General features: G+C 42.1%; 1 protein-coding gene across 1 annotated transcript in view; it reads right to left on the reverse strand.

The window, feature by feature from the left end:
- Positions 1–26,195, reverse strand: part of usp43b (ubiquitin specific peptidase 43b) — a 210,548-nt gene that overhangs the window by 19,609 nt on the left and 164,744 nt on the right. The window contains exons 9-11 of the mRNA XM_034190475.1: positions 7,531–7,634; positions 2,015–2,092; positions 1,771–1,900 (exon numbers count right to left, since the gene is read on the reverse strand). Of these exons, the coding sequence (XP_034046366.1) occupies positions 1,771–1,900; positions 2,015–2,092; positions 7,531–7,634 (312 nt within the window). The remainder of the gene's footprint in view (positions 1–1,770; positions 1,901–2,014; positions 2,093–7,530; positions 7,635–26,195) is intronic.

Below are 26,195 nucleotides of genomic sequence, written 5' to 3' on the forward strand. Positions count from 1 at the left end.
ATAACATATCACTCCTGAAAATGATCTCTGACTTTTCACGAGGTGAATCTGCTCTACGATTGGATTTTGAAAAACCATGTGACGGTGAACCAATTCTGATTGGACACTCACATTGTGTACGTCATCACACAGCTTCTATGAGGAGTACAAAGATGGCCGATGGCTGGCTCGAAAGTCCGTGGAGTTAACTTTTCAGCAAAAAAAAGTAAGTTTCTATCTCATATCATTCAAAGGTTATTTATAATTTAGTAAAGCTTGGCCTTAGCCGTCGTATACGACAGCGTCGGCCCCAGAGGGTTAAGTTACTCTAACTTCTTCATTTTATTTCAACTTACAGAAATACCCGCTGGTTAGAATGCACTGGGCAAAAGATAAAAAGCACAAATGCAGTGACCATATCATATTAGACAGAGAATGAACTGTTTGAAAAAGACTGTAAATACTGTCCATGAGTGCTGCCATTTTTGGGGGTACACAACGGTTATTGTCACCATCTTTGAAAGTACTGTGGTACAACACTTAGCTCAAGCAAGTTGAAGAAATGGAAACAACTTAGACTGAAATTCATGTGAAATCAAAGCCAGTGGTATATACTTTAAATACCGCTAACCGTATTTATTGCTTTCAGACATCATCACAATCAACAATCATGTACATATGTTTATCCAATAACACAACCCAGACCAATCCTGATATTAAGGCTCTCCACAGGGAGGAAAACTGGCGCTTAAGATCAGGAAACAAGGTCAGGGAGGGGAAGAATAGCTACAGAAGGAAGATGGAGGATCAGCTGCAGCAGAATAACATCAGGGGAGTCTCGAGAGGCCTAAAAACCATTGCTGGTCACAAAGAGCCCAATGCCCACACTGCGGGCGATCTGAAGTGGGTGAATGACCTGAACTTGTTTTTCAACAAGTTTGATCAACCACCTGCCCTGCCCCAGCTCAGACATCCCTGCTGCAACCCATCATTTTTAATTTATTTCATTTATATAGTGCCAAATCATAACAAAGCTGCCTCAAGGTGCTTCACACAAATAAGGTCAAACCTTACCAACCCCTAGAGCAAGTACACAGGTGACAGTGGTAAGGAAAAACTCCCTTAGATGATACTGAGGAAGAAACCTTAAGCAGACCAGACTCAGAGGGGTGACCCACTGCTGAGGCCATTCTAACAGTTATAAGGTTTGTACAAAGTTTTAGAAAGCTAAAGAAACAGAAAACAGGAATTTAAGACATCTTCTGGATCAGCATCATGCATGGCATCTTGCAGTAGGTCCAGAATGTTTTAATGCCCACACCAAAGTAAAACTGAAACAAGAACAACCACTCATCCCCCATCCCCCCACCCATATAATGTAACAAACACCCGAACCAAGGTTAGCCTGTTAGCTGAGCTCGTTGAAATGATTCTACTCAGAAATGTTCATTTGCATGAACATTTCTTTAATCGTACGAAGATTAGTAACTGACTTCATTGAAGTACGAATAAATTACACGTAGCAATTCCAGTTTTATTGTCAAACAATTTATTTGAAAAGCATTGTCAACCTATGCCTAATCTTGTAATAAATTATATTATTAAAATATGTGCATATTTATTTATAATTGTGCACATATTTTATGATGTGTGCTATCAACTTATGTTTTTCAATTTAAGCTGTTGACACAGACCCCAGGAAATCTTTTTTAAAGTGCATCAGTTACATGGCCCTTCTGGGTCAATGTGTAAATTCTTCTTGAAACAATAAGAGCAGAATGCTTCCTCTACCTGTTCTTCTTTGGTGTAGAGCTGGAAGCACTCATCCAAAGTGCAGCTGTACTGTTGGATGTGCTGCTGCTGCTGATTCCTCACGCTCTCTGCATCCTTCACCACTTCCTCGTGAATGTTACCGAACAGGCTGTGACCCACACACAGAGTGATAATGTTAGAGCGCACAAGAAGAAAACGGCACATATAGCGGGTTAACGATACAGCATGCCGGAGGACTAGTGGAGTCCACTCAAACGCTGACCAGTCTTTGATTCTGTGTTCCCACTCGATGATGAGCTTCACGTGTGGAGGTCCTCCTGAGCCGCACAGCTTCAGAGCTCTGAAAGACAAAAAGTTGAAAGGTCAGGCACCACATTTTACACACAAACCTATTTTTTTTTAGACAAATCAAGCTCTGTTGGTCTGTCTGAGATGTCTTCCACAGTAGAAATGAAGAAATTGTACCAAGTCTTTTCAAACACTAGGAGTCAGCGTGACAACATAATGCAGGAAAGAAGAAATGGTGAAAAGTTGAAGCGTGAAAAGGACTAGGATAAACTCATATTTTTTAAAAAGTGATCATTCAACAGCTGAGCTATAAACGGCAAATAACCAAAACACCTTTTAAAATCTTTCATGACATTATATTGTGTAAGGGTTTGAAGCTCCTTTGTCAGTGACGTTAATGCATATTCAAGAGTTTTACCAAATATTTAGGGTGTATCTTCCACCCAACGCAAAGGAGTGCAAAGTGCAACACAAGCATCATTTGTGGTTTCTACCCAACCCAGTTGTGATTTTCACACCCAGAATTCATTATGTGTAACTCATAAGTCCACTCATGCTCATCTGCAGACCCATGGGTGTGCTAGTCTAAAAATTAGGAGTGGTATGGCACAGTGCCAGTGCACTGATAACGCCTGGCAGCAGAATGTGATTGCACCACAGAGCAGCAAAAACCTGGTCGAAAGTTGAGCACAATGTATTTGGGGCTTTTAAAGAGCGCCGCACTCAGATGCACCTTACATAAGCGGGTTCATACATGCATACAACCTAGTTGTATAAATGATGAAACTGAACTGAAAATGATCATTAAGTCAAAAAAGAAAATGCTCATGGAAAAAAAATCCTTGGTGGTTACTATATGTTGGTTCAATCCAACCCCACTGCACTCTACTCCCAGTGGTGGGCACAGCTAACCAAGAAGTTAGCTTTGATAACCATTAATCTGATACCTGAACAGTTATCTTTTATGACGCTAAACTGATAGACTGCTAAAAAAAAACTTTATTATTATTTATTATGCTATCTTTATTATAGATAACCGATAACTTTTAGTATTGATTTGGAAGTGGTCACATCAGATTACACTGTCGGCTTCTGATAAACCAGTTTCACTGTAAGAACTGCAGGGGCTGCTGGGTAAATTCAAGGATCATGTCACAAACACAAAAAGAACGCACAAAATAAATGAATGAATAAAAATAAAACCCCAAACAGTGTCATCATCTTTCAAAAGCAGTAAAACACAATATTAGAAGTCACAGTTTATCTTGGTATTATACATACACAGTCATGTACAAACTAAAAGCTGCTGCTTTTTTCACACGTTTTGAACCCTGCGGCTTAAACAACCAAAATACGTCCATTAATGCATTGATTGGCAGAGTAAGCCATCAGCCACAAACAAATAAAATGAAATAATGTTAAAATTAGTCCGTATTGTTTGTGTCGAGCGGATGGTAACACTGTAACATCCAAAGTGAACCCGAACTACACTACCCACAATGCTCCCTGCGTCGACCGGCTAATCACGTCTTGCGCTTAATGATAAGCCACAAACCACTGATCTACACATGACACGGACTAAAATGTTTGATTTTAGGGTTTACAAACGCTTTTGACCGTTAATCTTTGCTCACTTTACAAACAAACAAAAAAAAATGCTAGCAGACTGAAAGTTATCGGAACTAAATTTCTCGGAAGATAATCGGTCCGCTGATGATTTTAAAACGTATCTGAAAAGTTAATCCGCTGACAAAAACATTAGCTCTGATTAGCTTCGGTTATCGGATTAGCTGAACAGTGCCCACCACTGACTGCTCCCGACTTTGCGCTCAGATGATATGGCTCCCAAGTACTACAAATGAGTCGGACACATCTTTAAAGGATTTGTGCTATGTGTGGTAGACTGTGTGTTTTTCTTTAAATGAACCTAAGAGAAGCTGGGGGGGGGGATTAAAATGATATATGCGGATCTGGTTGTATCCGCTGTGGCGACCCCGAACACAAAACGGGAGCAGCCGAATGGACAACCAACCATGTGTCAACGGTAATTTTTCCAAAAACAATCAAAGAAATATTGGGATTAGTACTTTTGTGGTATGCATGCACGCGTGTGTGTGTGTGCGTGTGTGCGCATGTGTATGTGAGCAAGCACTGGTGCAGGCTGGTGGGGGCTCAGCTTTTCTTAGTCTCCAAGGAAACAAGGTTGGGAACCATGCATTTGTTATCATTCAGTTTTTAGCCTAACAGCATTGTTTTGAAATGGTACGCGTTCACATATGCAGAGCAAACTGCAACAGGGAGGAAGTCCAAAATTTGGGGAGCCTGATGGTGACTCATTGTTAGCAGATGAAGGTGTCTCTGTGGGATAGAAGCTGAGCTACCAAGATCAGCGTTTGATTCCAGGTTTGTCCACGATAAGCCGTCTGTTTGTGTCCTTAGACAAGACCATTCACCTGCATTGTCCTAATCCACTCATCTTTACATGGTCCCACCTCAGCTGAGAAGTAATCTGTGATGGACTTGCATCCCGCCCAGACTGGTCACAGACCCCCATCTGCTTCACGCTACAGAAACCAGAAATAAGCACGAGTGATCAACTGATATGGGTTTTGCAATGGCCTATGCCAGTACCGTAATTTAGAAAGTAAGGTGGCTGATGGCCAATAATAATAAAAAAAAAACCTTCGTATCTTTTTTCCCAGGCAGGCTGGATGAATCCCAACCCATCTGTTGAATGTAGTCACTGGTGTGCTCCATTATCCGTCATCAGGACGATGTAAACACTTCTGTCTGACACCATGAAATATTTTTGGTTTACAGATGTCCTCAAGTCAGTGCATCACCAATTCAAAACAAATTTTATTTGTGTTTTTTTTCACAAAAAGACTGCAGCAAATGTAATTATATATAGAGTAAACATTGTATATGCTATTAAGAATGGCAAAAATTAACTATACTGACCGTTGACAGATAGAGTTTAAGTCTTACCATTTCTCTCCGGTAATGTAGTTATCCACCATTTATATCTGCTCATGGATTTGCAAAACCGATGCAAGTGATACAGGGAGGTGTTCCAACATTAATGTTTTTCACTTCTAATTTCACAATAAGCTGCTACAATGTCTTAAAAATTAAAGCAACGTTGGTCCAGTGAGACATTTTGTTTAAAAGTATTTTCTTTATCTATATCAGTATTGCAAATGTTTTACTCCATAATATCAGCATCAGTATTGGTCGGGTTCTACCGGCGTCCATGCTCTTGACTGGTGGAGCCAGCCACAGAAAGTAAGTTCTTTTTGCCTTTCCCCTTTTAACTTGGGGTTGCCATAGCAGATCTAACATGAAGGAAAAAACTTTTGCTGCTGTGTATATTTGTGTTTTACAGCTTAATCATTGTGAAACAGTCACAAAAGAACATTTTGCTTGCCTGATTAACAGTTTTGTTTAAGTGGAGACCATCATATTCTCTGACCAGCGCCTTCTGCGTCTCGTCACTTTTCTCTCGCTCTGACTGAAATGTTCTCCGGCTGCAGCCAGGAAAAACATGCTGTGATGAAACTCCTGTGATGAAGCTAAGCTCTGCGCAGTGCTCTGGCAGTGACGTTCATTCTGTTCTAAACTGCATGCATACAGTTCTTGTTTAATTGCCTTGTGAGCTTTTTAATCGGCCAACCACTAATAATCACTTGGACAAGAATTTATTCTCACCCACTCTTGGCTCATTGTGATCTATATAAGAAGACAGTAAGTGCACATTTCAATCTGCTCTCTGATACAAGAGACAAAGTGATCTTCGTGGCATGACACATTGGCATACCGCAGAGACTGATAAAAAAGAACAAAGCTGACATAAACCACTGCTCCTTTTTTATTTTTATATTGTCTGATGTGGAATGACTTGTGTACAGAGCATATTTCAGATTCACTGGAGTTCAAACACTATCATTACATGTGTTTCTAGGATACAGTGCGCTACATATTTGCATTTCAAAGGATTTCCAAAGCATTTGCCTCCATTAGCACCATTCAAAGAGCAAGGGAACTTTTCCAAGCAATGACACAAATGGAAGTGCTGCAAGATTTTGCCAAAACATTAATTCACTTCTGCAAGTAAAAGCCATTTGTGAAAAGAGATCAATGACTCCACAATTCACTCGCCATTGTGCCGTCAACAAGAAACGTTACAGTTGGTTCGACATCCAACAAATGAAACTATAAATAGATGAAAGGCTTCCAAAAAATGCTTGTGGAGACTGTTTTTTGCATTAGAAGCAGATTTTTGCCAAAGGACACAGAATAAACTGTTACACAAATGATTTATGACTTTTATTTGGCATACCAGGTTCTGTCACTGTGGGTGTTCCCCCAATGAATCAAAGCAGCAGCACAGATTTGTCAGGCAATCAACACCTCAAGGCTGTACGGAATCAAAACCAATAAACACATTATCACTGAAAAATGGGATACACATAACGCACAAGTCAATAAATGTCACAGCTACAGTATGTTGTGTGTGGGCCGCCAGAAGAGGAGGTACTGCTGGCCCACCACCAGTGGGCGCTCTGCCTGAAGTGCGGGCTTCAGGCACGAGAGGGCGCTGCCGCCATGGACACAGCCGGGGGTGACAGCTGTTGCTCATAACCTCTTGACAGCTGTCACCCATCTACTCAACATCATCTCACTCCATAAAGACCAGACGTCATCTCCACCTCGTTGCCGAGATATCATACTTCATTGGAGGTAATATCCTCAGCCTTTTGTAAATCTGTTTATTGTGAGTGTTTGCAGGAGAACCGGTCGTTTTTGAGGAGGCTGTGCAAGACGGCGCTCCTTTTCAGCTGAGACCGCTGCAACGCGCTGAGTGAGAGGTGGAGGTGGCATTCCCACCGTTGTTGTTACTGGGTGTACACACACCCACACTTGACTGTCTTTGTTCTTCGCCAGCAGTACCAGATCCGACAGTCGGGGACGGTGATCACCTGGGAATTCGGGACTTGGCGGCTCCAGTATTCACCAGGTTCTGGGGCGGCGGAAATCGTGTGGTTCCGGCTCTTCTCAGGACAGACGTCTTCTATCCTCGAGCCTGCCCACACGTCACCTTTGTGTATTGACTGTTGTGATATTCTGAGATTGTCTGTATGTTCGTTGTGCACATTCACAACATTAAATTGTTATATTTTGGCTCATCTATTGACCGTTCATTTGCGCCCCCTGTTGTGGGTCCGTGTCACTACACTTTCCCAACACAGTATGCACGATAATAAGAAAGGAGATCAGATGGGAGCAGGTGTGATGGAAGGAAAATCAATCCAGGACACCAGTGCCAGTGGGTGAGACCCTGTCAGATCATAGAGGCCGTACTCACCGCACATGATTAGTGTCCAGTATGAATTTCAGTACTGACTGTCTGCGGCTCGGGGGCTCAGCTGATGGCTTGAAGGACGACAGTGCACTGCCAGAATTTACGTGATGCATTCTGAGTGACCTCACCTGTCGACAGCTGGGTGGTAGAGCGGCCGCGGGTCCTGAGGAGACAGGTAGCTGTAGAAAGCTGATCCTCCCACCACACGGATGTTAAACAGTACTCTGGTATTCTAGAAAAAAAGGAAAGAAACATATAGGTATTATGATGTCTTAATTATACTGCAAAAGTGTCACATGTTCAGTTGTTTTACACCCGAAGCTGTGGAGAACTTCTTATTTTAAAATGTCTTGCTTTCAAAACCTGTGTTTCTGGTTCCCAAACTCTCAATATGATCTGTCATAAAACACAGACAGCAATTTAAAAGATGAATCCTGGGAATAACAACCCAGACAGGTGCTCTATTTCCAAAAACATGCTCCATAAGTGCATTAAAATGTTGAATGTCAACAGATAACTATTGCTGACTGCTTTAGCAGAGAAAGTAATAATCTACTTCCATTTTTCTGTTCTCTAACTTTTGAAGCAGTTAACCTTTGACATTTATTTTTTTGCATACACTGACATAATGAGTTCACTTTGCCTGGGATTGGGATTTAATTGGTAGAATACATACCAGTAAAAAATACAGGTACAAATAAAAACAAGTATAGCACATTAAAGCATAAAAACACTTATTTCCAATTACTGCAGCAGATAGCTGAAACAATCCTGCAAATGGTGATAGAAGCAACAAATTCGGGACAAATACTTCTTAGACATTACTCTTTTGAAAAAACAAAAAAACAAAACAAAACAATTGGCCATTTGAATTTTCAATTGACAGCCAGGTAGGGGTCAATTGAAGAATTTCACAGGGGTCAAAGTTAAGATGCTCCAATCATATTGAAAACTAGAAGCACTCAGAGAGTGCAAACCTCCGCCAAGGCCATGGGGTCACTGACGCCATAACATCTATACGCCGTGGAATCACTGAACCTAAAAAAGTCTAACAATGATGTTTGCTCAGTAGTAAAAAAAAGTTTCATCTGCTGTGACTGGATAGCATGTTTCCTTAGCGCTTGGCATCACAGTTTATTGCAACTTGCACCTTTCCTAGAAGCTACTGTCATCTGAGCACTGATATTGATATTGCATGTGCTTATAGACAAAAACAAATAAGAGACAAAATTCAATCTACAACCCCTGGCAATAATTATGGAATCACCAGCCTCGGAGGATGTTCATTCAGTTGTTTAATTTTGTAGAAAAAAATCAGTTCACAGACATGACACAAAACTAAAGTCATTTCAAATGGCAACTTTCTGGCTTTAAGAAACACTATAAGAAATCAGGAAAAATAATTGTGGCAGTCAGTAACGGTTACTTTTTTAGACCAAACAGAGGGAAAAAAATATGGACTCACTCAATTTTGAGGAATAAATTATGGAATCACCCTGTAAATTTTCATCCCCAAAACTAACACCTGCATCAAATCAGATCTGCTCGTTAGTCTGCATCTAAAAAGGAGTGATCACACCTTGGAGAGCTGTTGCACCAAGTGGACTGACAGGAATCATGGCTCCAACATGAGAGATGTCAATTGAAACAAAGGAAAGGATTATCAAACTCTGGGTGGGGGTCCTGTCTTTTCGGTGCGGCGCCTTCTTGCTTCCCGTCGCTGGGGTCGCGGGATTCAGTATTTGGTGGATTGGGAGGGCTATGGCCCTGAGGAGCGGTCCTGGGTTCCCTCCCGTTTTGTCTTGGACCCAGGTCTTGTCCGTGCTTTTCATGCTGCTCATCCTGCTGCTCCTGGGCCGTCGGGGGCCGGCCCTTGAGGGAGAGGTTCTGTCAGGATTTGGACTTTGTGTGTGGGTTGGCTTGTTGCTTTTGTATCCTCTCTTTGGCACTGTTTGTCTGCTTGTGTTTTCCCTGTCCTGCTTTCTCTTGCTCCCCTTCTTTTCTTGGTTCAGCATGGGGAGCGTTTCCCTCTGTGCTGGACACGCCCTGTCTCTGGAAGGTTCTCACACCTGTTCCTGATTATTTGTTCATCACCTGAGGCTATATATACCGCACTGTGTGCCTGCGTTACTCGCCTGATTGTTGTGCCCTGTGCCTCTTTCTAGCTCTGTTCCTTGTGTTTCTTGCGTGACTGCCTCATTGTGTTTTTGACTGCTTGCCTGTGTATTTGGACCTCGTACTTGCCTGATGATTGTGTTACTGTTGCTCTTTTTGGACTGCCTCTTTGTGTACCGACATCTGCTTACGAATCTAAATGCCTCAATTGTACAGAGCTGTTCATCTGCATCCTGCAATTGTGTCCAACCTGCTTTCCCAGTAGATCCTGATAGAACAATCAGGCCAACGATGGACGCAGCAGACGTGGACCCTGAAGCTGTTCAGCACAACCGGCGGCTTGCGCAGCAAGAGGACCAGCTAGCCGCCCTGAGCTCTGGAGTCAGTGAGTTAGCCAAACGACAAGACACTTTCATGGCCTCTGTGAGCTCACAGATGGAGCAACTCCTGAACATACTAAAACATCAGGTTCCAACCGGTACGGTTGCCTCTACGACGCCACCTCCGGGACCATCGACTGACCCACCGGACACCATTCCCACAACTGCGGTATGTACCCAACTCTCTTGACCTGAGCGTTTTTTCCGGAGAGTCCGGGGATGTTCGACCTTTTATCACTCAGTGCGAGCTGCACTTTGAACTGATGGCATCAATGTTTCCGTCTGATCGAGCTAAGATCGCGTTCATGATATCTCACCTTTCCGGTCGGGTGGCTACATGGGCAACAGCCGAGTGGGGCCGCAATGCGCCATCTTGCTACTCCCTCTCGGCATTCACCAACTCCCTGCAGCAGGTTTTTCAGCACGCCTCTCCTGGCCGCGAAGCAGCTCGTGCTTTGATGAGGTTAAGGCAAGGAAATCATCGTGTGGCCGATTACGCCATCGACTTTCGAATTCTGGCTGCCAAAAGTGAATGGAATCCCGTGGCGCTCCAAGACGTCTTCTTCCGGGGTCTGAGTGACGTCATACAAGATCAATTGGTGTCTGTGGATCTGCCTGAAACTCTCGATGAGCTAATTGCACTGGCTATCCGGACCGATCGCCGTCTGTCCGAGCGTCCGCGACAGGACACCCCTCATCCACCTCCCCGGCACGTCTTTCCATCGGACCGTGCCTCGTCCAGTCACTTGGGGAGCTCCGCCACGGCTGGTTCGGCTGAAGAGCCCATGCAGGTGGGGAGGGCCCGCCTCTCGACCGAAGAACGTGAGCGATGCCGTGTGGAAGGACTTTGTTATTACTGTGGACAACCGGGTCATGTAATTATTGTGCGTCCTGTGAGGGTTGCGCCAGGGCGGTCGAAAGCGGTATTACGGGTGAGTCAGAGCTCAGTAAATCCTATTTCCAGGAACATTTTATTAGCTATTTTCACATCTGAATTGACTACATTAACCAGCCCTGTGTTCATTGATTCTGGAACCGATTCTAATTTCATGTTGTCCTCTTTTGCCAGGTCCCTCCACCTTAAATTATATTGGCTCACACGGCCCCTGGTGGTCCACGCTGTGGATGGCAGTGACTTGGGCCATATTACTTTTCGCACCCAGTCAGTTCGCATGACTTTGACAGGAAATCATTATGAACTAATCAGTTTTCATATTTTTGATAAGATGACTCACTCAGTAATTCGGGGGCATCCCTGGCTACAACGCCATAAATCCAGTCTTGATTGGGGCCTGGGAAAAGTGGAGTCCTGGGGACCTACTTGTAACAATACTTGCCTGATTAAGCCTGTTGACAGTTCTGGTGTAAATACGTCTGATCTAGAGAGGGTCCCTTCCTAAGAACAACCCCAGGTTTCTTTTCAGCACTGTAGCCAGGCTGACAAAGAGTCAGAGCTCTATTGAGCCGAGTATTCCTTTAACTTTAACTAGTAATGACTTCATGACTTTCTTTGCTAATAAAATTTTAACTATTAGAGAAAAAATTACTCATAACCATCCCAAAGATGTATCGTTATCTTTGGCTGCTTTCAGTGATGCCGGTATTTGGTTAGACTCTTTCTCTCCGATTGTTCTGTCGGAGTTATTTTCATTAGTTACTTCATCCAAACCATCAACATGTTTATTAGACCCCATTCCTACCAGGCTGCTCAAGGAAGCCCTACCATTATTTAATGCTTCGATCTTAAATATGATCAATCTATCTTTGTTAGTTGGCTATGTACCACAGGCTTTTAAGGTGGCAGTAATTAAACCATTACTTAAAAAGCCATCACTTGACCCAGCTATCTTAGCTAATTATAGGCCAATCTCCAACCTTCCTTTTCTCTCAAAAATTCTTGAAAGGGTAGTTGTAAAACAGCTAACTGATCATCTGCAGAGGAATGGTCTATTTGAAGAGTTTCAGTCAGGTTTTAGAATTCATCATAGTACAGAAACAGCATTAGTGAAGGTTACAAATGATCTTCTTATGGCCTCGGACAGTGGACTCATCTCTGTGCTTGTTCTGTTAGACCTCAGTGCTGCTTTTGATACTGTTGACCATAAAATTTTATTACAGAGATTAGAGCATGCCATAGGTATTAAAGGCACTGCGCTGCGGTGGTTTGAATCATATTTGTCTAATAGATTACAATTTGTTCATGTAAATGGGGAATCTTCTTCACAGACTAAAGTTAATTATGGAGTTCCACAAGGTTCTGTGCTAGGACCAATTTTATTCACTTTATACATGCTTCCCTTAGGCAGTATTATTAGACGGTATTGCTTAAATTTTCATTGTTACGCAGATGATACCCAGCTTTATCTATCCATGAAGCCAGAGGACACACACCAATTAGCTAAACTGCAGGATTGTCTTACAGACATAAAGACATGGATGACCTCTAATTTCCTGCTTTTAAACTCAGATAAAACTGAAGTTATTGTACTTGGCCCCACAAATCTTAGAAACATGGTGTCTAACCAGATCCTTACTCTGGATGGCATTACCCTGACCTCTAGTAATACTGTGAGAAATCTTGGAGTCATTTTTGATCAGGATATGTCATTCAAAGTGCATATTAAACAAATATGTAGGACTGCTTTTTTGCATTTACGCAATATCTCTAAAATCAGAAAGGTCTTGTCTCAGAGTGATGCTGAAAAACTAATTCATGCATTTATTTTCTCTAGGCTGGACTATTGTAATTCATTATTATCAGGTTGTCCTAAAAGTTCCCTAAAAAGCCTTCAGTTAATTCAAAATGCTGCAGCTAGAGTACTGACGGGGACTAGAAGGAGAGAGCATATCTCACCCATATTGGCCTCTCTTCATTGGCTTCCTGTTAATTCTAGAATAGAATTTAAAATTCTTCTTCTTACTTATAAGGTTTTGAATAATCAGGTCTCATCTTATCTTAGGGACCTCATAGTACCATATCACCCCAATAGAGCGCTTCGCTCTCAGACTGCAGGCTTACTTGTAGTTCCTAGGGTTTGTAAGAGTAGAATGGGAGGCAGAGCCTTCAGCTTTCAGGCTCCTCTCCTGTGGAACCAGCTCCCAATTCAGATCAGGGAGACAGACACCCTCTCTACTTTTAAGATTAGGCTTAAAACTTTCCTTTTTGCTAAAGCTTATAGTTAGGGCTGGATCAGGTGACCCTGAACCATCCCTTAGTTATGCTGCTATAGACATAGACTGCTGGGGGGTTCCCATGATGCACTGTTTCTTTCTCTTTTTGCTCTGTATGCACCACTCTGCATTTAATCATTAGTGATCGATCTCTGCTCCCCTCCACAGCATGTCTTTTTCCTGGTTCTCTCCCTCAGCCCCAACCAGTCCCAGCAGAAGACTGCCCCTCCCTGAGCCTGGTTCTGCTGGAGGTTTCTTCCTGTTAAAAGGGAGTTTTTCCTTCCCACTGTAGCCAAGTGCTTGCTCACAGGGGGTCGTTTTGACCGTTGGGGTTTTACATAATTATTGTATGGCCTTGCCTTACAATATAAAGCGCCTTGGGGCAACTGTTTGTTGTGATTTGGCGCTATATAAAAAAATTGATTGAATGATTGATTTAAGAAACGCATACCACCTGGTTCGTATACGTGCAGGAGATGAATGGAAGACGGCCTTTAATACACCATCTGGCCATTACGAATATTTAGTAATGCCGTTCGGCCTCACCAACGCACCGGCGGTATTTCAAAACCTCGTTAACGATGTACTCCGTGCGTACCTAAATAAATGTCTTTGTGTATTTGGATGATATTCTCATATACTCACCTGATCTGGAGACTCACGTACAACAAGTCTGGGCGGTTCTACAGACTCTGTTACAGAACCATTTATATGTTAAAGCAGAAAAATGTGAGTTCCACTGCTCCACTGTATCTTTCTTGGGGTTTGTTATTTCGGAGGGGAAGATACAGATGGACCCAACTAAGGTTACTACGGTGCGACAATGGAAGGTCCCTACCTGCCGCAAAGATGTCCAGAGGTTCCTAGGTTTTGCTAATTTTTATCGTAAGTTCATCCGTAACTTCAGTACCATCGCCGCTCCTCTGCATGAACTAACCTCCCCCCTTCGTTCTTTTGTTTGGACCCCGGAGTGTGAGGAGGCATTTCAGAACCTAAAACATCGTTTTACAATGGCCCCCGTGCTGCCCGGCAGTTCGTGGTTGAAGTTGATGCATCAGACACTGCTATCGGGGCAATCCTCTCTCAAACCAAACCCGGTGACAACAAACTTCATCTCTGTGCTTTCCTGTCTAAAAGATTCACGGCGGCTGAACGAAATTACAGCATCGGAGACCGTGAACTGCTGGCAGTGAAAGTGGCCCTGGAGGAGTGGCGCCACTGGCTGGAGGGAGCACAGTTACCTTTATTTAGTCTGGACTGATCACAAAAACTTAGCTTACCTTCGTACGACAAAACGGCTCAACGCCCGTCAGGCCCGATGGGCCATATTCTTTAGCAGGTTTAATTTTGTGCTGTCTTACCGCCCAGGAACCAAAAATGGGAAACCTGATGCACTGTCCCGTCTTGGGGACACATCAGTTTCCACCTCACCTCCTGAAAACATACTTCCTGAGGCTTGCTTCATCTCGGCTCTCACATGGGACATTGAGGCCAAGGTTCAGCCAATGCAGGGGAACACTCTGATTCCGCCCGAATGTCCCGCAAACAAGTTATTTGTGCCGGTCTCTCTGAGGGGGGAGGTCATCCGCTGGGGGCATGACAGCCGTTTTTCTTGTCATCCGGGCATACAACGGACTATGTTTGTGATTACGCAGAGATTTTGGTGGCCTAAGATGTTATCGGATGTCAAGGAATATGTTAATGCTTGTACTGTTTGTGCTATGCATAAGACATCTACACGCCCATTGGCGGGTGCACTTCTGCCTCTGTCTGTTCCGGTCCAGCCATGGACTCACATAGCTGTTGATTTTATGACAGGTTTGCCGCCCTCTAGGGGCAATACTGTGATCATGACTGTTGTAGACCGTTTGTCTAAAATGGTGCATTTTGTGCCGATGCCTCGCCTTCCTTCGGCCCGGAAGACTGTTGAAACCCTATTGACTCACATTTTTAAATTGCATGGATTGCCTCAGGACATTGTTTTGGACCAGGGACCTGAATTTATTTCACGGTTCTGGGGGGAATTCTGCCGTCTTCTCGGGGTCTCGGCCAGCCTCACATCTGGTTATCACCCACAAGCTAACGGTCAAGCCGAGCGCTTTAATCAGGAGTTGGAAAAGTGGTTGCAGATCCTGGCTTCCCAGCATCCCGCCACATGGTCTGCTCAGCTTCCATGGTTTGAACTAGCTCACAACAGTTTGCCTCCTTCTGCCTCCGGTTTCTCTCCATTCCATGTAGTGTTTGGTCATCAGCCGTCTCTTTTTCCCTCCACATGTCTGCGCTCCCCAGTTCCTTCTGCTTTGGGACTCATTTTGCGGTGCCGGCGGACCTGGGAGCAGGCCCGGAAAGCACTGTTGCGTTCCTCATGGGCCTATAAGACCGCTGCAGACTATAAACGGTCAGTGGCACCCTCCTACGCCCCGGGTCAGCGGGTCTGGCTGTCCACTCGGCACCTGACTTTGCGTGGTATGCCACGCAAAATGGCTCCCAGGTTCGTGGGTCCATTCTCCGTTACCAAAGTCATTAACCCTGTTTCTGTTCGTCTCCATCTCCCTAGGTCCATGAAAGTCCATCCTACATTTCATGTCAGCCAATTGAAGCCCGTTCTGTCCAGCCTGTTGTGTCCGCCTGCCAGTCCCCCGCCGTCCGCCCGGTTTGTGGGTGGGAGTCCTGTCTTTTCGGTGCGGCGCCTTCTCGCTTCCCGTCGCCGGGGTCGCGGGATTCAGTATTTGGTGGATTGGGAGGGCTATGGCCCTGAGAAGCGGTCCTGGGTTCCCTCCCATTTTGTCCTGGACCCAGGTCTTGTCCGTGCTTTTCATGCTGCTCATCCTGCTGCTCCTGGGCCGTCGAGGCCCGGCCCTTGAGGGAGGGGTTCTGTCAAGATTTGGACTTTGTGTGTGGGTTGGCGTGTTGCTTTTGTATCCGTCTCTTTGGCACTGTTTGTCTGCTTGTGTTTTCCCTGTCCTGCTTTCTCTTGCTCCCCTTCTTCTCTTGGTTCAGCATGGGGGGCGTTTCCCTCTGTGCTGGACACGCCCTGTCGCTGGAAGGTTCTCACAGCTGTTCCTGATTATCTGTTCATCACCTGAGGCTATATATACCGCACTGTGTGCCTGCGTTACTCGCCTGATTGTTGTGCCCTGTGCCTCTTTCTAGCTCTGTTCCTTGTGTTTCTTGCGTGACTGCCTCATTGTGTTTTTGACTGCTTGCCTGTGTATTTGGACCTCGTACCTACCTGATGATTGTGTTACTGTTGCTCTTTTTGGACTGCCTCTTTGTGTACAGACCCCTGCTTACGAATCAAGTAAATGCCTCAATTGTACAGAGCTGTTCATCCGCGTCCTGCAATTGTGTCCAACCTGCTTTCCCAGTAGATCCTGATAAAAAGAGGGTAAATCATCACGCAATGTTGCAAAAAATGTTGGGTGTTCACAGTCAGCTGTGTCTAAACTCTGGACCAAATACAAACAACATGGGAAGGTTGTTAAAGGAAAACATACTGGTAGACCAAGGAAGACATCAAAGCGTCAAGACAGAAAACTTAAAGCAATATGTCTCAAAAATCGAAAATGCACAACAAAACAAATGAGGAACGAATGGGAGGAAACTGGAGTCAACGTCTGTGACTGAACTGTAAGAAACCGCCTAAAGGAAATGGGATTTACATACAGAAAAGCTAAACAAAAGCCATCATTAACACCTAAACAGAAAAAAACAAGGTTACAATGGGCTAAGGAAAAGCAATCGTGGACTGTGGATGACTGGATGAAAGTCATATTCAGTGATGAATCTCGAATCTGCATTGGGCAAGGTGATGATGCTGGAACTTTTGTTTGGTGCCGTTCCAATGAGTTTTATAAAGATGGCTGCCTGAAGAGAACATGTACATTTCCACAGTCATTGATGATATGGGGCTGCATGTCAGGTAAAAGCACTGGGGAGATGGCTGTCATTACATCATCAATAAATGCACAAGTTTATGTTGATATTTTGGACACTTTTCTTATCCCATCAATTGAAACGATGTTTGGGGATGATGAAATAATTTTTCAAGATGATAATGCATCTTGCCATAGAGCAAAAACTGTGAAAACATTCCTTGCAAAAAGACACATAGGGTCAATGTCATGGCCTGCAAATAGTCCGGATCTTAATCCAATTGAAAATCTTTGGTGGAAGTTGAAGAAAATGGTCCATGACAAGGCTGCTAGCTGTTATAAAAGCCAGAGGTGGTGCACCAAAATACTAGTGATGTGTTGGAGCGTTCTTTTGTTTTTCATGATTCCATAATTTTTTCCTCACAATTGAGTGATTCCATATTTTTTTCCCTCTGCTTGGTCTAAAAAAGTAACCGTTAATGACTGCGACAATTTTTTTTTCCTGATTTCTTATAGTGTTTCTTAAAGCCAGAAAGTTGCCATTTAAAATGACTTTAGTTTTGTGTCATGTCTATGATCTGCTTTTTTTCTACAACCCCTGGCAAAAATTATGGAATCACCGGCCTCGGAGGATGTTCATTCAGTTGTTTAATTTTGTAGAAAAAAAGCAGATCACAGACATGACACAAAACTAAAGTCATTTCAAATGGCAACTTTCTGGCTTTAAGAAACACTATAAGAAATCAGGAAAAAAAATTGTGGCAGTCAGTAACGGTTACTTTTTTAGACCAAGCAGAGGAAAAAAATATGGAATCACTCAATTCTGAGGAATAAATTATGGAATCATGAAAAACAAAAGAACGCTCCAACACATCACTAGTATTTTGTTGCACCACCTCTGGCTTTTATAACAGCTTGCAGTCTGAGGCATGGACTTAATGAGTGACAAACGGTACTCTTCATCAATCTGGCTCCAACTTTCTCTGATTGCTGTTGCCAGATCAGCTTTGCAGGTTGGAGCCTTGTCATGGACCATTTTCTTCAACTTCCGCCAAAGATTTTTAATTGGATTACGATCTGGACTATTTGCAGGCCATGACATTGACCCTATGTGTCTTTTTGCAAGGAATGTTTTCACAGTTTTTGCTCTATGGCAAGATGCATTATCATCTTGAAAAATGATTTCATCATCCCCAAACATCCTTTCAGTTGATGGGATAAGGAAAGTGTCTAAAATATCAACGTAAACTTGTGCATTTATTGATGATGTAATGACAGCCATCTCCCCAGTGCCTTTACCTGACATATAGCCCCATATCATCAATGACTGTGGAAATTTACATGTTCTCTTCAGGCACTCATCTTTATAAATCTCATTGGAACGGCACCAAACAAAAGTTCCAGCGTCATCACCTTGCCCAATGCAGATTCGAGATTCATCACTGAATATGACTTTCATCCACAGTCCACAATTGCTTTTCCTTAGCCCATTGTAACCTTGTTTTTTTTCTGTTTAGGTGTTAATGATGGCTTTTGTTTAGCTTTTCTGTATGTAAATCCCATTTCCTTTAAGCGGTTTCTTACAGTTCAGTCACAGACGTTGACTCCAGTTTCCTCCCATTCGTTCCTCATTTGTGTTGTTGTGCATTTTCGATTTTTGAGACATATTGCTTTAAGTTTTCTGTCTTGACGCTTTGATGTCTTCCTTGGTCTACCAGTATGTTTGCCTTTAACAACCTTCCCATGTTTGTATTTGATCCAGAGTTTAGACACAACTGACTGTGAACAACCAACATCTTTTGCAACATTGCGTGATGATTTACCCTCTTTTAAGAGTTTGATAATCCTCTCCTTTGTTTCAATTGACATCTCTTGTGTTGGAGCCATGATTCATGTCAGTCCACTTGGTGCAACAGCTCTCCAAGGTATGATCACTCCTTTTTAGATGCAGACTAACGAGCAGATCTGATTTCATGCGTTAGTTTTGGGGATGAAAATTTACAGGGTGATTCCATAATTTATTCCTCAGAATTGAGTGAGTCCATATTTTTTTCCCTCTGCTTGGTCTAAAAAAGTAACCGTTACTGACTGCCACAATTTCTTTCTTGATTTCTTATAGTGTTTCTTAAAGCCAGAAAGTTGCCATTTGAAATGACTTCAGTTTTGTGTCATGTTTGTGATCTGCTTTTTTTTCTACAAAATTAAACAACTGAATAAACATCCTCCGAGGCCGGTGATTCCATAATTATTGCCAGGGGTTGTACAAAAATAAACAACTGAATGAACATCCTCCGAGGCCGGTGATTCCCTAATTTTTGCCAGGGGTTGTATTATTCAACTAAACTGCAAATACGAGGTATCTTATAAAACTAACCGGCAGTTTTATAAAAAAAAAAAAAACTATATAGATTTGATTGACATGCGATTACACCAATCATGCTTGAACCCTCGTGCGCATGCGTGAGTTTTTTCACGCGTGTTGATGTCATTTCCCTGTGGGCAGGCCTTGAGTGAAATGTGGTCCCGCCCTCTAGGCTGAATTCCTTTGTTTCACACGCTGCTCGAGACGGCGCGCGTTGCTTTATCAAACTTTTTTCTGGACCTGTGAGGAATATCCGAGTGGACACTATTCGAGACATTCAGCTGGATTTCAGTGAAAAGTTTAACGGCTGATGAGAGATTATGGGATGTTTCTGTCGCTGTAAGGACTTCCCACGGAGCGGGACATCCTGCAGCGCTTCCAGGCGCCGTCGTCGGCCTGTTTCAAGCTGAAATCATCCTAATTTAAGGCTCTGTTGACCCAGGACGTCGTGAGAGAACAGAGAAGATTCAGAAGAGGCCGGCATGAGGAGTTTATGCGGACATTCCACTGTTTAAGGACATTTTGTAATGAAAGACGTGCGCGCAAATTCGCCGAGTCGTTTCCGTGACGACTCGGTGAATCTGTGTGCGCCGCGACAGGAAAAACACCTCCGTGTTGAAAACCATTTGTAAAATTCAGGCGGCTTTTGATGGCTTTCAACAAGGGAGTAACTGAGAAATTGTTTAACATTGGGCATGTTCCAACTTGTCCGTTAAGGTTTCCAACGGAGGTGTTTTTCCTGTCGCGACCCCCCGCGGTCGGGTCCGGCCCGACATGCGACTCTGCCCGCACGTTCTTTCATTACAAAATGTCCGTTAACAATGGAATGTCCGAATAAACTCCTCATGCCGACTTCTTCTGAAAGTTCTCTGTTCTCTGACGACTTACTGGGTCAACAGAGCCTGAAATGTGGAAGTTTTCAACTTGAAATGGTGAGACGCTGCCGCCTCGAAGCGCAGATCACCGTCAGGCGCCGTGGGCCGTCCTTAAAGCGACACTACCATACCAAAATCTCTCATCAGCCGTTAAAATTTTTACCGAAAACCAGCTGAATTTATCGAATGGTGTCCACTCAGTTGTGCCTTACAGTTTTGAAAAAATTTTGATCAAACAAAGCAGCAGTCTCTGAGCCATTCCTAAACAATGAAAATAATAGACGAGAGGGTGGGCGACTCCACACTCAAAGACTGCCCACAGGCGAATGACGTAACCGACAGGCGTGAAAAAACTCTCGCATGCCCACGAGGGTTCAAGCATGTCTGATGTAATCACACGTGATTCAAATCCATATGGTTTTTGAAAAAAATAATAAGGTCGGATACTTTTCTAATAGACCTCGTATATGAATTTTTTAACATTTATGAAACACTTCTCTAAACAAGGCCATAGGGTCACTGACCCTACAGAGATTCCCTCCTTGGCACAGTGATCTATTCAACAATTCAGTGTTACAACCAAAACTATGATACATACACTTCTTTCCTTTATATTTGACATCCTTGACCATGAAAACATACCACTAGAACTTGGAATCACTTTTATGTCTTTATTAGTTCAAAAGTTATTGTATAAAAACGATTTTTCGGTAATGGCGGTTTTCTTCTGGATCTAGCTCCATAACATTTGAAGCTACATCAAATCTGATGACATCTTACTGAATCAGTACAGATTCAGCTACAATTTGGTGTTAGTTGTGCATCTCTAGCTTCATTTGTCACCTCACACTGACACATTTTCTACTTTCCCTATATTTTTGCATATTCTGGATCACCAGATCCGTAATCTGGATCTGGTGATCACCAAACTTTGTTGTTTGATAGAACATTTGACTATGTTACACCCTAATTTTTTTTCAAGCCTTTTTTGTGGAGTTAGAAACTAGAATGTCAAAATCCCCCCTATCCCGCAATGGTGAAGAATCCTTAAAAACATTCCTGGATCCGGAATGTGATCCGGATCACCACTAAAATTTAATCACTTGTTCCTCTTGTTATTTCCAACCACTCCACAAAATTTCATCAAAATCCGTTCAAAACCTTTTGAGTTATCCTGCTGACAAACAGACAGACAAACAAACAAACGCGACCGAAAAGATAACCTCCTTCGCGGAGGTAACTACACCACATTATTTGTTTGAGCATAAAGATTCCAAAAAGGTATAGTTTGGACTATCTGTGACTGAGTTATGGAGTAAAAACAGCAAAAATGGTGACAAAAGTCAATTTCTTTTTGTATAGGGGTCGAAAGTTAAAGTTGCTCCAATTTTGGTAAAACATGGTGCAAATTATTGGTTGAGCTAACAGGAGTAATAAATAGAAAAGTTTTGACTGTGTTGAATGTTTGGTCTACAAAGTAAAGGTCAAACGTTGGCGATGACCATTGGATTCTATGACATGAAAATTCAGTAAGGTATATCTTATATATTATATTCCAATTCTAAGGTGGAACTATGCTAGTATATAAAGGTATATCTAAATATCTGAAAAGGAAGAGTACAATAGGAGAGTAGAGCCACTTAGGTGCCTGGTCTTGAGAACCAGTGACATATATATATAAATATATCAATTATTATCTGTATTATTAAAATGTGCAATAAATCACTCATTTGATCTCTCATTTTGTGCAAAATTACTAAAACAATAAAGTGTCAAACTATACACAAATAGATAACCAAGAATCAAAATTAGATCTAAACTACATCAGTCCATTGTCAGTGTGGTACTGTTTGTAACAGTTTCTGTCTGGCTGAAGACAGAGGCCAATTTTACAAAGTTTGCACATCCAGCAGGTTGACCACTTGCAAACCTTGCAGGAACGCCGCCCCTTTGTAGATCGCTGGCAAGGTGGGTTTCCACTGCTTGTTGGCACCGAGCAGTGGCTTGTGGCTAATGGAGCCATCACACCCACACAAACACGCACACACCTTCACAAATGACACTAACACCCTGCCTTTTCCTCAAAAATTACTACATTTATGTTTGCTGTCTGTCTCTGTACTTTTCTGTCACTTTTGCGCTCTTTTTCATACTTTCCCTCGTTTCAAAAGTCACGGAACTCACTTTACCGTAATATATGCAACATATAGCATACTGTTGGAAAGCACAGGTTCTTGGCTTACTGTCAGTGTTGAAATTTTTCAGATTAAGGGCTTACATGAGAATTTACGGTAATGAGAATCAGCGGCGCACTAGTGTGAAACTTCTGTGTTTTTCCTCTGCGTGATGACGTCACAGGCTTACGTTTACCGTAATACACCATATATCATTGGAAAGCCCTTGGTGTTAGCTTAACAATGCACTTTGAATCATTCGGATTGGACAAACTATGGCGGAGTTACGGTAAAAAAATACGCATATGGAAAATATGGCGTGGGCGCCATCGCCGTAGATAAAGGGTTAAAATTTGAACCATAAGTTAAAAATGTATGCCTCTGGATGACTTGGGTGATATTGCTAGCGTATCAGTATGGTGTTACAGGAATTTTTTTTTTTTGTGACCAGTTCTCCTTTGCCTGCAGAGGATAGAGCAGTTTTTCATAGAAGTAGCTCTCTTCTGTTTGCAGAGGGTGGAACTATACATCTTTTAGGAAACTTTTAACAGGTAGGTGTTCAACTGATTTTAAATTTTAAAATTGTTTGCTGCTGTTCAGCTTTGTTTACTACGTTATCGGTCTAAAAGTTATTGGACAAAAATGTATCGGAAGATAATTAGTCCGGTAATGGTTTTTAAAGTTATCCAAAAAGATAATCCGATAATGAAAACATTATCTTCGATAATTATCTGTTATCGGGTTATCGGAACTGTGCCCACCACTGTTCAAAACAAATTGCCACTTTAAATAAAATGACACTTCTTTCCAAACACTGTAATACAGACAATAAACTACAATCAAATAAAACATTTTTTTCCTCCAAAAATGAGATGTCTTGCATTCTTTATGAATTACATCCTGACGTGCAGCACAGCCAGCTGCAAGAGCTAAGCTCAGACACATGGAAAGACATTCATGCCAATAATGTCTGAAAGGAAATTCTTTTGACCAAAACTACCGATTTTGTTTATTTTTATGTATGTCCAGAGATCAAGGATCCACTCTGTAGAGTTTATTATGTCCAGAGTTTAAGGATCCAGTGACCAATTTCAGATTTATTTACTTTAGGACTCAATAAAATGTTGTTGACATAGAAAACCTGTAAATCCTACTTTTAGTGCACAGAAAATTCACAAGAGGTGCTGATAAGGGAATCGATAAAGAATCGGATCAATAAGCGGAATCGATAATGGTATCGAGATCGATAAAATCTTATCAATACCCATCCTGACCAACCACTGTCATCATCTTTCAAAAGCAGTAAAACACAGTATTAGAAGTCACAGTTTATCTCTGTATTATATACACGAACTAAAAAGCTGCTGCTTTTCACACGTTTTGAACCATGCAGCTTAAACAACCAAAATATGTCCATTAATGCATGGACTGGCAGAGTAAAAGACATGTTAGTAAATATAAATTCTTACCTGTTAGTTTCAGTGGGATTCATCTGAAGTAATAGAGTGTCCTTTTTTAATCCGAAACGTTGTCTAAACACATTGTCTATACACACAGCTGCGCCGTGAGAGCTCCTCTCCCCCACAGAGTCTTTGAGATTAAATTATCCCGTCAGCCACAAAGAAATAAAATAATGTTAAAATTAGTCCATTTTGTTTGTGTCTAGCGGACAGTAACAGTGTAACATCCAAAGTGAACCTGAACTACACTATCCACAATGCTCCCTGTGTCTTTGAATACTTTCATGCTGTGTTGCAAACCGGGACGTTAATTAACATGCACCGTGTACTTTTATGTAGTGCCTTCCATAATGCATGTTATTTTGACAAGAAAAACCTGAAACGTATGCAGCATAACAATATTTTTAAATCAGTCACATTATGTGAAGCAGTAATTCAGAACTGTGTAACATTCCTTAGCAATAATTCATTCCACTGGATCCATATGAGCAACGTATCAATATTGCCAGCAAAGCGTTATCTTTTGCTTCACTCGTGGCCGTTCGCTTCCACATTTTCTTAGCAGACTTTGTGTTTCAGCTCTGCCAGTAGCTATACTTTGGATTTCATTTGAACAAGAGGAAATAAATTTCAGTTTTGCAAAGCACTCCTTCACTCCTAAATCTCAAATCCCAGAGTAATAAAATCCTGCTCCAACAGAGAAGAAAAGATATAAGCTGTTTATTTGTTCAGGCTTTCTTCTCATCTTGGACTTTTGAGTCTAGTTGATAATAACAGTCTGATTACATTCAGGTTCATGGGTCTTTTTCTGTAAAATAAAACAAATCTTGAGCATTATTGCTTCTGGTTAGCCTGACCTAAATGATGTAAGCATAAAATGTTAGGGGCAGGTTTTGGCCTATACGTATACAACCCCTGGCAAAAATTATGGAATCACTGGCCTCGGAGGATGTTCATTCAGTTGTTTAATTTTGTAGAAAAAAAGAAGATCACAGACATGACACAAAACTAAAGTCATTTCAAATGGCAACTTTCTGGCTTTAAGAAACACTATAAGAAATCAAGAAAAAAAAGATTGTGGCAGTCAGTAACGGTTACTTTTTTAGACCAAGCAGAGGAAAAAAATATGGAATCACTCAATTCTGAGGAAAAAATTATGGAATCACCCTGTAAATTTTCATCCCCAAAACTAACACCTGCATCATATCAGATCTGCTCGTTAGTCTGCATCTAAAAAGGAGTGAACACACCTTGGAGAGCTGTTGCACCAAGTGGACTGACATGAATCATGGCTCCAACACGAGAGATGTCAATTGAAACAAAGGAGAGGATTATCAAACTCTTAAAAGAGAGTAAATCATCAAAATCTGGTTGTTCACAGTCAGCTGTGTCTAAACTCTGGACCAAATACAAACAACATGGGAAGGTTGTTAAAGGCAAACATACTGGTAGACCAAGGAAGACATCAAAGCGTCAAGACAGAAAACTTAAAGCAATATGTCTCAAAAATCGAAAAATGTACAACAAAACAAATGAGGAACGAATGGGAGGAAACTGGAGTCAACGTCTGTGACCGAACTGTAAGAAACCACCTAAAGGAAATGGGATTTACATACAGAAAAGCTAAACGAAAGGCATCATTAACACCTAAACAGAAAAAAACAAGGTTACAATGGGCTAAGGAAAAGCAATTGTGGACTGTGGATGACTGGATGAAAGTCATATTCAGTGATGAATCTCGAATCTGCATTGGGCAAAGTGATGATGCTGGAACTTTTGTTTGGTGCCTTTCCAATGAGATTTATAAAGATGACTGCCTGAAGAGAACATGTAAATTTCCACAGTCATTGATGATATGGGGCTGCATGTCAGGTAAAGGCACTGGGGAGATGGCTGTCATTACATCATCAATAAATGCACAAGTTTATGTTGATATTTTGGACAATTGAAAGGATGTTTGGGGATGATGAAATCATTTTTCAAGATGATAATGCATCTTGCCATAGAGCAAAAACTGCAAAAACATTCCTTGCAAAAAGACACATAGGGTCAATGTCATGGCATAGGGTCAATGTCAACGAGCAGATCTGATTTGATGCACGTGTTAATTTGGGGGATGAAAATTTACAGGGTGATTCCATAATTTTTTCCTCAGAATTGAGTGATTCCATATTTTTTTCCTCTGCCTGGTCTAAAAAAGTAACCGTTACTGACTGCCACAATCTTTTTTTCTTGATTTCTTATAGTGTTTCTTAAAGCCAGAAAGTTGCCATTTGAAATGGCTTTAGTTTTGTGTCATGTCTGTGATCTGCTTTTTTTCTACAAAATTAAACAACTGAATGAATATCCTCTGAGGCCGGTGATTCCATAATTTTTGCCAG

Source organism: Thalassophryne amazonica, chromosome 16, assembly GCF_902500255.1.
Source record: "Thalassophryne amazonica chromosome 16, fThaAma1.1, whole genome shotgun sequence".
In the NCBI taxonomy this organism is placed as follows: Eukaryota; Metazoa; Chordata; class Actinopteri; order Batrachoidiformes; family Batrachoididae; genus Thalassophryne; species Thalassophryne amazonica.